Genomic DNA, 13848 nt, shown 5'->3' with positions numbered 1-13848 from the left:
TGGCTTAGGAATGTATTTGCCATTTTGCTGTGGAGCAAAATGGCAAATATGTCGTCAACATATCTGAGCCAATTTGCCGAATCTAGAGCTTTTGCTCAAAGTCTTCCATGTTTAAGTTAGCCTATGGGGGGAGGGGGGCATGGTTTTACCTTCTTTTTGTAGATAGAAATTACTTTGCCACAGGAAATATCCTGAGCAAAGTACATGGACAAAGAGGACTGTGATATGGAAATTTGTTCTGTAGGAGAAGAATCGTGTCATTGATTGGAGCATTTGTGAAAAGGGCTGACTAAATATTTGCTCTTGAGTGTGTGTGATGTTTTTAATTTTGTTTATGAAGTGTTACATATATGCAGGAGGGTGGAATTGACCTATAAACTCACCTTTTATTTAGTATCTTGGCTAAGTGATAATTAGGGCTGTTCATTCCTTTAATAGTTAGTTGCAGGCATTTATTTTATTTTTTATGTTTTTGGCACGCTGTCAATTTCTGTTTCCTCTGACTTAATTCTTTTGTTTTGTATTTGATGCAGATTGTAGTTAACCACTTTGTACATGTTGTGGTTTGATACTAAGGAGTTTATTTTTTTTTTTAGGTAAACTGTCCAGTCAAGAACGATAGCATTATTTTTGTGATAATGATTCTTTATTTCTTAGAGGTTTAAGGGCTAATTTTTCTGCTTTGGTATACCATAACCCCCCCCCCACACACACACACACAGGCCAATACATAGCTAAAGATTACTACCACCATCTAACACATAAAGTAGGGGTCATTAGTACCCTCAAACATAGATCCCTAACATTTTGTTCTGATGAGCAGAGACTGAGAATGGACATGAAATTATTAATCACACCATTATAAAGAATAACTGTAAAAAATTCACAAGATCCTCCACAATAAAAGTATGAAAGAAGATAAAAATAAAAAATGCTATAGCTATACCATACATTAGGGAAATATCACAAAAAATAAGACATTGCATACATACCATATTAACATTCAAACCTCCAAAATTGAAAAGCAGACTTAATTCATCCAAAGATCCCCTTCCTTAACATGCCCACCCCAGGGAGAGGGAAGCAAAATCCAGTGCACATGCAACTTACCTTTAGGGGAAACAGAACATATAATTCTAATAAGAAAAGATGAAGAGAAATGCCATATTAATTTTCTTCACAATGGTCAAACAGGACTGTTTGACCATTGTGAAGGAAATTAATAAGTTGAGACAGAATAAGTTGAACAGGCACTATGTCCCTACACTGCACCAAAACTTGGTTTGAAAGAAAATTCAAGGAAGCTTGTGAGATGCTGATTCGTCATCTTAATCCCAACAAGAATGATGGATTAGCAATTTCAAAAATGTGGACGACCCATCTGTAGCCCATTATTGCATTCAGAAGAACTTGAGGACAGAACCCCAACACAAGAAACCCTGATCAGTGGAAACCTGAAGATAACAGGACTGTGAAGGTGTATGCAGTTGATGTAGATCTATTTTTAATATATATATATATATATATATTCAAAATCTATCATTCGTATTGTATTTTATTATACTTTTTATTATCGGTAATTTTTTTATTCAGTTTTTTTTTACCTCTTCCTCTTGCTTTCTTTCCCTCACCAGAGGTCAGGATAGTGTAAATGGTTAACAAAGTATATATACTATAACTTATGTATATTGTTTTGTGGCTTCTGTTGTGTTCATATATCTATTCATGATGATGACCTTAATGTAGAGGCCAATTTTAGTAACCAGACATTCAATGAAAAAAAAAAACACACATCATAGTTCGCCCACAGTTTGTAGATCTCTGCTTGGCGTCTTGCTAAGAATAGAGTATTCATGCTGAAGGGGAGAAAGAAATGAAGGACGCGAAATCACGTGCTTTATAGGTAAAATTTTCCAACTGTTATACAAGCAACATAATTAACTACAATGATCTTAAAAGAGAAGTTAATTTTCCAATGTGTAATGATAAACAACTCATCCCACAATACGGACTGATTACCCTCTTATCGGAATGGATTCCTGTTGACATGCGCAGCTGTCGAAGGGTCTCGAATCTGTGGGCGTACTATAGAGGCAATCATTTTTCTTATTTGTGTAAGAAAAGTAATTGCTCTAACTTGCATTTTTGTCTCCATAAATTTTACACAGGTGAATGCTGACCGTGAGAGAAAGAACAGTATTCTAAGGAAGAGTAAATTTGGGATTTATACGATGTTTTGGGTTGAGCAGGAGAGAAGTGATGTTTAGAAAAGGAAAAAAAGTCCAAGCTTTTATTTAATTATTTATTTATTTATTTTTTTTTTTTGGAGGCTGAAGAGTCTATGTACACGTCTTTGCCAGGGTGGACTAGAAAAAATTGATCGTTAATGAACACAGTATCATTCAAAGTGAGGAAGAGTGAAGCATAGTCTTTCTTCTGAGAAACAATTCAGGATTATGTTATTGTAGCATTAAAATTTTCTACTTATCTTCACCCCACATGAAATTGGCTAGATGATTGGTGTGTAAAGAATTGACTGTAGAAGATCTTGAGTTATGAGAGTATTCTACAAAGGTTTAGGAACAACAAAGAGCACTGGAATGTGTGCTGTCATCAGCAAAGTCATGAATAGGATAGAATGTGAGAGATCATTGATGTATAAGAAAGAAAGAAAGTGTAGGGGAAAGTACAATGGCATTAATGGAAAAATCAGATGAGAAAGAACCATCCACATTTACATCCAGTGAATGACAGCAATCCATGAAGGCATGGAAAGAAAGCCACAATGCCAGACTCGATCAGCTTCTATGGAAATATCAATAGTGACTACGTGAGATTCTCCAAATTTTTCCTCGGCTTGTGTTCAAAGGTGAGTAAGCTTAGCAGTGATCTCCCGAGGAATGAGAATGGCAGAATACATGTTGATGGTCACTAATTTAGGTTAGTGAAGCTTGTTGATAACCTTCTCCATCATTTTTGAAAGTATTGAAGTGAGGACAGTGTGGCAATAGTTTCATGGCTTGATTTTATCTTCCTTTTTAGGATAAAAGCTTGATTCCATGCTGTTGAATAAGTACCAGATGAACAGGACAGCTTTTAAAGGTGACTGGTATTAGTTGTTGAACACAAGTTCTTAATACATCTGGAACGATACCATACCACCTGGGCCAGAGAACTTATTTTCTTCAAGACTTCTGTCAGATCAGAAGAGGCGTACTGGATATAGTTTGTAGAACACAAGGAAGATTTGCCTTGGTTGTCTAAAGAAAAGTTGAAAAAGAAAAACTGATGCCAATCGGCTTGCCTTATCTTTAGGAGAAGTTGCCACTTTATCATGGGTGTTGTGAACTAGCTGGAAACATGGGACAGAAGTTTTGGCTAACAACCTTGGCAGTGAGCAGAAGGCAAGGCTGTCATTTGATCAGGAAGATGCTTGGTCCTTATGAAGTCAGCTTTTTTTTTTTTTTCAGTTGTAGTGTAAGCCTTGGTGAGAGGTTGGGATCTTTAAATCGAATGTATGCTGCATTTTTAGCTTTAGTTGCTTTGTCACATTTGTTGAAAAACCAAGGCTTGAATATGAGTTGAGGATTTTAACTGGGATGGGGGGCAGGAGAAGGTAGAGCTCTCATCTAAGCAAGAATATTTCAGTTATTAGATCAGAATAGGTGTGCGTCTGAATTGGGAAAGTAAACAGTAATCAGTCCATTAAATAAAAAAAAAAATTAAAAAAAGACAGAAATCACTGACGTCATCTCAGTTGGCACAATTGAATTAGTGCTGTAGGATGTGAGGCTGAAATTGGCTGGAGAAGAAAAATCTGTAGAAAAAGAAATGTAGTTGTGGTAAGAACTACAAAGAGGAGAGCTGATATTGGTGCTTATCAAGGAAGGGAGAGCTGGTTAAGGTGTTAGAAGATGATGGGGAATATCTATTATTTTGGTAAGTAGATTAATAATTTATTTGAGATCATTACATAGCATACCATCCAGCTCCTCTTCCTTTTATAACTTGTATTATATGTAGTTTCTGGGGGGGGGGGGGGGGAAACATGAATGGAGGAAAATACAGTATGCAAATTGTGCCTAGAGACGGTCTGTATCATTTCAGTGATGATTCACCACCCATCACAGCACAGTGAATGCATTAATATTACCTTAATTATTTATTTAGTTTATTTTCTAATATTAGTAAACACTGTAAGATAGATTTCTTTTTGAAAATGACAGCAGCCCCAAGAGAGGTTTTTTGTGGATTTTGGGTCTTCATTTTGGCAGTAAGACATTGTTCTGTGTATGAAAGAGATATGTTTGGAGATCTTTTCTCAGACATGACATCAAAAATGTGGAGAACAATTTAAATCTTGATAAATTTTTTGTAAAAATTCATAGGGAACAGAGGCTTTTAAGTAAAACAGCATTGGATCCAACTCCATTGTAGTGACTGTTGAAACTCCAATTTCATTGCAACCTAATGTGGCATCAAAATGATTGGATTTGATGTCTACTTTAAGACTGCATCAGAAATTATACAGAACACTGATAATTTGTCATTTAATGCAAGTTCTCATTAAGATTTGTGCAAATATTTAGTGAGCAAACTTTTTTTTTTTTAATTATTAAATTGACTTCTAGAACAGTTTTGATAATTTATGATTTTTAATATTATCTACCATATGTGTTCTTGATTAAAATATTTTGCATGTTACTGTTTTCATTGTCATAATTTACTTTTCAATATTTTTTACAGAAATTTTCATAAGGGTTCCATGAAAAATAAAAATTTTAATGTTGGGTTGTAGAGAGTCTAAAAAGTATAAGGAACAGTCGGTCAGAGAGGAATCATCTGTTGGTTTTAAGCCCCCTGTTGTTTTGCATATTTTGTGATTTTGTAATTTTCGAAAAAGTTTTCTTGCTTTTAGTGGAAGAATTTTAACTGTAGCAACACTTATTTTTCTATGCTGTCTTGAATTCATGTTTGTGGAAGAATATTTGGAAAACTTTTATAGAATAGTGGCAGGGATATGCAGTAAGGGCAGATGACTTATGGACTTCTACATATTTGCTTAAAGATGTATAAGTTAGAGATGGCAAGTATTTTTTTTTTTTATATAGAAATGGTATCACACGCACACACACACACACATGCACAATCCACTTTCCTTATGAAATGTATCAATAATTTCCTAATTTATCATTATATAGACATCTGCTTAAGAAAGTCATGAGAGTTAAGTTTACTAAATCCTACCTTTTATTATTCCATAATAAAATGTAATTGATGTCATTTTAATGTGAAAAAGTGTCAGGTTATGCATTTTGGGATACAAAGATTACAGGCTAGTACTCCAGTAGTACTCCAGTAAATTAACATAGCCAGAAATTTGGGATAATAGATAGTTCAAAGTTTAGAGGCATATTGCTAAAGAAGCTAGGTTAGTTCATTAAGAACACACTAACAAGCAGAGATAAGTGTGTTATTATTCCTCTTTATAAAGTCTTGATACTATCACATCTGGAATACTGTGCTCAGGTCTGGTCACCTGGTTTTCTTGGGGATAAGGAAACGGAGAGAATCCAAAGGCGAATGACAAAGATGTTGAGTGGTCTATGGAATGCTCCTTATGATGATAGATTGAGGGTTTGTGGATTGCAAAAGTTGGTTGATAGGCAAAAAAGGGTGGGGGGGGACATGATAGAAACATTTAAGTTACTTAAGAATTTTATAGGATTGATTATGGGGAAATCTTTCAGCACTTGGTTTGAAGGGGCAGAACCAAGAATTTTTATTGGTATGTGATTCAACTTAGGAAGAGCAATAACTAGATGTTATCACAAATAGCCAGTGCGAATCAAATTCGGCATAGGCTATTTGTTCCCCTCAATTTCGACATGCTGCACCAAACAACAAGAAAATAGTGAAAAAAAGTGTCCTAATATGCACAAATGGAATGAAAAACTGTGATGCACAATCATATTTGCAATTACTGTAGATGGAAGAAAGTTGCCTCCTTACGTGATATTCAAAAGGAAAACAATGCCAAAGGGGAAATTTCCTCCTGGAATTCATGTAAGAGTCCAAGAAAAAGGATGGATGGATACTACATTGGTTTGAGCTCGGATTAGAACAGTTTGGGACAAACAATCAGGGGCGTTATTTTGACACCCCGCTCTCCTTGTGTGAGATAGCTTCTATGGACACTTTGGACCTGAAATAATAAAACAACTTTTGGATATGAGGACTGATGTGGCCATTATTCCTGGTGGTCTTATACCTTGTCTACAGCTCTTGGATATATCTGTCAACAAAGCATTCAAGGACTACGTACAAAAATTCTACATGGAGTGGATGGCAGCCAGCAGATCTGACTCCAGCAGGGAAGATCAAGAGACCATCAGAACTATTGTACAACTCGATTTTGATAGCTTGGGAAATGATTTCGGCAGAAATAATTGCCAAGAGTTACCTAGGGCTCTAATTATCATTTTAAAACTGACATGCCCTGGATGGGAGAGAAGACACTATTTGAGTAGATGACTTTGACAGTGCACAGAAGGAAACTGCTCTTGAGGACGGAAGTAGTGATAGTAAGTAGTAGTAGATTCTTGGTAAGTCATTCCCATTTTCAGTCTTTTCCTGAAAACTTTAATTTCTGAAAATCCCTGCGTATATCTCGCACTACGATTTTTTAGCTTTAATTTTTTTGGAAAAAATGTGAGTTATATTTGAGTAAATACGGTATGCATTCTCTATTATTTTTGTTAACTTAATAAATTGAATTGATATGAAAGATTCTGATTTCAGAATATTAAAATATTTAATATAGTATAATTATATTATACTATATTATAATATATTAATATAGTATAGAATATAGTAGTCTTCTATATTTGATTATAGACACCAGAGGAGCATGAAGCTGAAACTAATATTAAATCTAAAGAAGCGCGAAAATATATTTTCAATTGTCTGGATGACATGGCACAGGTAAGATGCTTTTTTTCGCTGTCCTGATACTTTGAAGATTGAAAAAATGGTTAGTTGACTCATGTATATTCATGAATATTAAGAAAAAAAATTCAAACTAAAAACTTATTTATAGCTATCCTTGTAAGGACTTGTTTGTATATTATTTTTCTTTTGATCTCAACCACCAATGGTTGTATTGTGCATGTGAGAGTTACATAATCCTGAAACCTTTTACTAGACACCCCCCCCCCCCCCCCCCATAGTCTTCTTTTACAAATTACTCCAGGCCTTCAGTAGAGAGTATGCTGGCTTTATGCTCATTGATAATTTATCTACAACCTCAAACTGCTATTTCAAATGTTCTTGATTTTGCATTCAGCTTTGTCATCATAATGTAAAACCACCTCCAAAGCATTCCTCATGTGTACACACACACACACACACACACACACACACACACACACACACACACACACACACACACATCATTTTGCGTTAACAGAGCAAATGCTGTTAGAACTGCTGTCAAAAGGCATAATGCAGAAATCCTACCACTAGACCCCAGCAAAAGGCTAGCAACCTGTCCGGGGGGAGGGGGGGGGGGTTGATATACTTTTAAGTCTCAGCTAAAGAGAAGCTGGGCAGACTATCAGGGGAAACGACTGTGTTTCAGGAAAAGGTAAATGAAACTGGAAGAAGGAACATATAATGAAAATCACAACTTGCAATGTAAAGGGGGGGATCACACACAAAGAAGTGGAGCTTGATGAACAGCTAAATAAAGCTAATGTAAAGAAATGCATAGTAACAGAAACAAAGAAAAAACAAAAAAAGGTACCAAAGAAACAATTAACTATGTACAAATCTATCACACAGTAAAAAAAGAAGAAAGAGCAAAAGCAGGTATAATGATACACAAATCTATGCAGAACAATGCTGTATATTATAACTACGGGACTGAAAGAATAATAGAAATTAGACTCAAAACATAAGGGCACAACAGTAATCGGAGCATATGCACCAGAAGAGGGGAAACAAGAAGAAGACAATAAAATCTTTTACAAAGAACTGCAGAGATCATAGATAAAACAAATAAAACAGACTATTTACTACTAGTAGGGGATTTAAATGCCTATATAGGAAACAAGAAATACAAAACACACACAGGGAGATTTGGTGACGATATATGCAATCAAAATGGACACAAACTGTGAGATTTTGTCATTTATAATAATATGAGCATAATGAATTTGTATTTGAATGTAAAGATATACATGGTCAGTCAGAGGATGTGCATCAATTATTGACTACATTACCACAAATTTTAACTTAGCCGAATTAATCCTAGATGTAAGAGTTTATCAAGGCTTTGAATTAAACTCTTATCATTATATGGTATTGGTAGAAATTCAATTTAAACTAATGGCTTAAAGTGGAAAATAACCATCAATTGAGTTACAAAATTTCTTCATTACAAGATCCGCATACTAGGTAACAATATCAGAAAACAATTTAAAAACAAAACCATACATGAATCAAATGACATAGAACAGGGATTGGGAAATCAGGGAAAAAAAAAAAAAAAATCCAGACAAAAGCAGCAACTTAGCTTAGGAATATAGAATAAATGGAATAGAAGAAGAAGAGGACTATGAAACTGTGACAAAGAAATAGAAGAGGTAATAGAAACAAAAAAAAAAAAAGTTACCAGAAATGATAGTGGAAGCAAAAATAGAGTAGAAAGGAAACAGTGCGATTACAAAACTGGAAGTAAGGGGAAAAAAACAGAGAGATGGAACAGTTTTGTAACAGAACTAGAAAAGCATATATCTAAGCCACAACCAAAAACTCTAGAATAATGATATACATGAACAAAGAAATAAAAGAAAAAAGTAAAAATACAAAAATGGATTTAGAAAAATGGGAAACTTATTTTCAAAAAAATTTTATCTCAGGACTGATGATAATAAAGAAGTACAGTTTTATATAACAAAGAATGATCTAACAAAAAATATTATGATATCAGAAATAAAAAATTACATTAAATAAGATAAAATAGGAAAATGCCAGAAGACAATATAAGCATGTAACTACAAAAATGCAGGTGAAAAATTTAATGAAAGACTTATGACATCCTCTAATATAGTTTGGATTTCTGGAAAAATTCATAACTCTTGGGGGGGGGGGGGAGCACTGGTTATGCCAATTTATCAAAAAGAAAATAAAGATAAATAGAGAAATTAGTCTGCTTAATTCAAGATACAAAATATATGCAGGAATGTTAAAAGATTAACTAAACAGTATTGTAGAGGGCAAACTATTAGAAGAACAGAATGAATTCTAAAATAGATTCTGTTCTTCTAGTAGTATCAGCCAAGTGGTTAGTGTATCCGCTTTCCAGCCAAAAGGCTGAATGTTCAAATCCTGCTATGGATGTTTGTGATTGTCTGTGAAAATACTGGTGGCAGTGGTCAGTAGATGGCATTGGTATAGATCAGCATTTCCCAAACTTTTCCCACAACGGAACACTTCACAAATCCTGAAATTTTCATGGAACACCTTAGTTATTTTGTAATGTATTAACTAATAATTAATTGTTAATTTAGCTGGTTTTTATTATTAATTAATAATTAATTAAACATAAACATCATTAAATTAATTTGTGCTGATTTTCATTGCCATATCCCATTCTGAGCACCAAAAATTTATATTATAAGTACTTACGAGTGAATGCAGACTTTTTCTCTGCTGGTAGTTTTCCCCTTCTTTTGTACATCCTGGAGATCACTTTGTAGGCTGGTGGTGAATGACTCACTATCTGTTGCGTCACAAACACCTTCAATAAGAGATTTCTTAATGCCAAAATTAAAAAAAGTCCCATGTCTCTTATTCATATTAAAATTTAAATCTGTAGGCCTATTAATTTTAAAAAATCACGGCACTATGGTTTCAAAACTTTCACCCTACAATACGAACTTGCGAAGAAAGTATTCAGTATTACTAGATTTGAGAACCGGATACAGACTACCTTGATCTTCAATTTTAGTGGAAAATTTTTCTTTATACCTCCTTGCTGATTGATCACTAACATGCAACACAGATGTTATTTCTTTAAGTTTTGTGAACAGAGGATACGCCGCCCATTGTTGTAATCAGCTTGCAGGCAATTTTTATTATCGGCCATAAACAGCGGTATTCTCCATCCCAAATGTTGAAAGATTTCGATGTGTGAAAATTAACAATAATTCATGAATATTTCCATGTTTAAAAATATGTTGCTTGGTTACAGACATTTGCTACACAGATGTCATTCTTCAGTTTTGAGAACAGAGCATACGCCACCCATTGTTATAATCCGCTTGCAGGAAATTTTTATGAATAGTCTGAAATAGCAGTATTCCCTTTCCCAAATGTTGAAAGGTTTCGATGTGTGAAACGATACACAGATGTTAATAGGTGTTCTGGGTCTGAGCTTTTCGACATATTCACGAATATTATTCTCCTCAGAATATTTCCAATATTATTGTTGTTATTAGTATTTTATTATTTCGGGCAACTCCAAGGAGTCGACAGACTCATCAAGGGAGGCTCTAACATCATGTCAAGAACAACTATTCGACATTCACACAGTATCTATCATACCTCGCCTTGAACTCCTTCATGGTCATAGCACCCACAACAGACTCTGGCAGCTTATTCCACTCATTCACCACTCTCCAAGTAAAAAACCTAGCTCTAACACCCCTGCTAACCACATTCTTGCCCAGCTTCCATGTATGGCCCCTAGTCCTCCCACCACCAGTCCTATTCTCAAAAATAAATTCTGGATTAATCCTATAGAAACCCTTCAGTAATTTGAATGTCTCAATCATATCACCCCTTTTCCGCCTATCAACCAATTTTTGCAACCCACAAATCTTCAACCTGTTCTCATAAGGTTCATTCCACAGACCTGCTATCATCTTGGTCACTCGTCTCTGAATCCTCTCCACCTCCTCCCCATCAAGAAGAAACCCTGGTGCGCATATCTGGGCACAGTAGTCTGGATGGGGTCTTATCAAGGCTCGATACAGAGAAACAATAACTTGTTTGTCTCTGCTTGTTAAAGTATTTTTCAGCAACCAAGTGATTTGATGAGCTGATTTAGCCACTTTTGCGCTGTGCCCCCCAAACTTCAATTCCCTATCCACCAACACTCCTAAATCCCTGGCCTCATCAAGCACCTGGAGTATGGTTCCACCAATGTGATATACTGCTGCTAATCTTTCCACTCCAAAATGCATAACCTTACACTTTGCCACATTAAATTGACATCGATTTTCCCTAGCCCAGTCCTCCAAACTATCCAAATCATCCTGCAAAATTTTGACATCCTGTGCACTCACAATTGCTCTACCCAACTTTGCATCATCAGCAAACAAGTGAACACTTTCTCTCAGATCCTTTCCTATATCATTAATGAACAAATTGAAAAGCAGTGGTCCAAGAACAGAACCCTGCAGCACACCACTAGTCACAAGCCGTCTTTTGGACTCCACTCCTGAATAAACCACTCTCTGGTATCTCTCCATCAACCACCCTCCTATCCATCTCACCAACCCTATATCCATCCCCATCTGCTCCAGTTTACTGATTAGAGTTCCATGTGGTATCCTGTCAAAGGCTTTGGCAAGGTCCAGTAGAATCACTGTAAACCCATTACCCTTATCCAGTTCAGCCATTACTGTGTTATTAAACGTGAGCAAGTTACTGAGGCATGATCTACCCTTCACAAAACCATGTTGTCCCCCATACAGTATCCCATTTTCATCTATCCAATCCTATATTCTTCTCTTGACTAATTTCTCCAAGACCTTGACAATGATTCCTGATATGCTAATCGGTCGGTAATTTACAACAGCAGTCTTGGAACCTCCTTTATGCAGTGGAACTATTTTCCCCTCTTTACAACCTCTCGGGACTAATCCAGACCCTAGACTCAAATTAAACAAAATGGTCTAGGGTACTGACAATTCTTTAGCTGCTTCTCGTACAACACGAGCTGGTATACCATCCAATCCCACAGATGTATTGACATTGAGGTTTTGCAATAGGCTACCTACCTCCACTTCATTCACCACAATTCCCGTATAATCTATTGGTTCATTCATTTCTTCAATGTCACCACCTGGAAGATATATTCTTGCAAAGTGCTCGCTCAGTAATTCAACTATATCAACTGATTCGGTTACCTCCCTACCATCGGCATTCTTTACAATCATTCTGCCATATACATTTTTTCTTTTACTTGCAACATATCCAAAAAACTGTTTAGGATTCTCTTTACCCTTCATGGCCAATGTTCTTTTGTAATCCTTTTTTGCTTTTCTTACCACACTCGTTACCCTTCTGGCCTGCGCTTTATACCGTTCATGTGCCTGCCGGTCACCTTTCTCCTTAAATTCCCTCCATAGTTGTTTCTTTTTTTTACAGCTCAAGCTTAATGGTGTTATTCATCCATTTAATCCCTATTTGATTTATTATTTGGACTTTCATATACAGTCAGCCATTGCTTCATGCAAACACTTCTTAACCGCCTTCCATGCATTAACTTCTAGCTGTTGCAGTTGTACATGCCATGGCACTGAACCAATCAAACTCCTAAGCTTGTCTTACTTACCAGCCTGATAATTCCACATGTACCCTGTCTTAATTGTAAATTCCACACCTTTACCCACCTCCCAAGTCAAAACCCTATGATCACTCTCACCAATTGGTGGCAATGTGGTCATATTTGTTACAGCCAAATTTTCAGATGCAATTACCAGGTCAAACACTCTCTGACCCCTAGTATTTTCCATTACATGCTGTTGCAGATAGTTATCCCTTAATAACCGCATAAAATCCAATTCCTTCCTCCCATGTGTCCTCTCCTTCTTCCAATCAATGACACCATAGTTGAAATCTCCCATAATAATTACCCTCCTTCCATTCATTTCTTTTATTTGCTTATGCATACTATTTCCACCATCTATTTCATCACCTGGTCTATAGCAGCACCCAACTGTATATTTAGTTCTGCTAGTTTCAATCTCACACCAAATAGCCTCAAATGTGCTCTTTTCTCTATCCTGCAGTTCCACTTCTATTCTTCTTGGCTGTAGCTCATCAGCTATCATCAATAACACTCCTCCCCCCATTTTATTCTCTCTGTCACTCCTGAACACACCATACCTCTCACATTCAATCCCACTAGCTGTGTCATCTTCTGCCAGCCATGTTTCACTAATGCCAATAACCTGTGGTCTGCAAGTGCCAACCAAGGCCAAAAATTCTTCCTTCTTGTTCCTAATACTTCTGGCATTTGTATATACGAATTGCAGAAGCCGATTTGTTCCATCCCTATTTTGATGCCTTATACTAACTATTTCATTCTGATTCGTGGTCTTTTCTAGTCGCTTGGGCATATTACACACATTCACATATTCAACTGTCTCCCTAAAATCTGCATATCTACCCCCCCCTCCCTTAATAACTCTAGTTTCCCTGATTCTGCACATTCACTTCCACTACATTCGACAACACCTTTTCAAGTCTCCGTACACCAAATCCAGTCAAATGTAAACCGTCCATTTTATATAAATCCTTTCGCTCATCGAACTCATTCCACACCACCCATCAATTCACGCTTAAAGTCATTAGCAGTTATGGCCCTCCTTCTATACGCTTCACTATAAAATATTTATTCATGAAAAATGCTTAGAAAACTAAAATGACAAATTCCAGGAGAACTTCTCGCGAAACACTTATTCATCTTCTGCGAAACACAGTTTGGGAAACCCTGGTATAGATGATGATGATGGTAGTTTTGGTTCGCTATAGTTGGTGGAGACTGAGTTGTGG

The 13848-nt window shown here is 36.0% G+C and overlaps 1 protein-coding gene across 4 annotated transcripts in view; it reads left to right on the top strand.

The window, feature by feature from the left end:
- The window catches only part of LOC150092678 (uncharacterized), a 387183-nt gene that overhangs the window by 175062 nt on the left and 198273 nt on the right, over nt 1-13848 (top strand). For all 4 annotated transcript variants that reach the window (XM_090414782.1, XM_090414783.1, XM_090414781.1 and 1 more), the window contains exon 10: nt 6898-6984. In XM_090414782.1, coding sequence (XP_090270908.1) covers nt 6898-6984 — 87 coding nt within the window. The remainder of the gene's footprint in view (nt 1-6897; nt 6985-13848) is intronic.

The sequence above is a fragment of the Typopeltis vanoorti genome, chromosome 25 (assembly GCF_054136105.1).
Source record: "Typopeltis vanoorti isolate ZY-2024b chromosome 25, IOZ_Tvanoo_1.0, whole genome shotgun sequence".
In the NCBI taxonomy this organism is placed as follows: Eukaryota; Metazoa; Arthropoda; class Arachnida; order Uropygi; family Thelyphonidae; genus Typopeltis; species Typopeltis vanoorti.
This window is presented reverse-complemented; position numbering and strand designations above follow the sequence as displayed.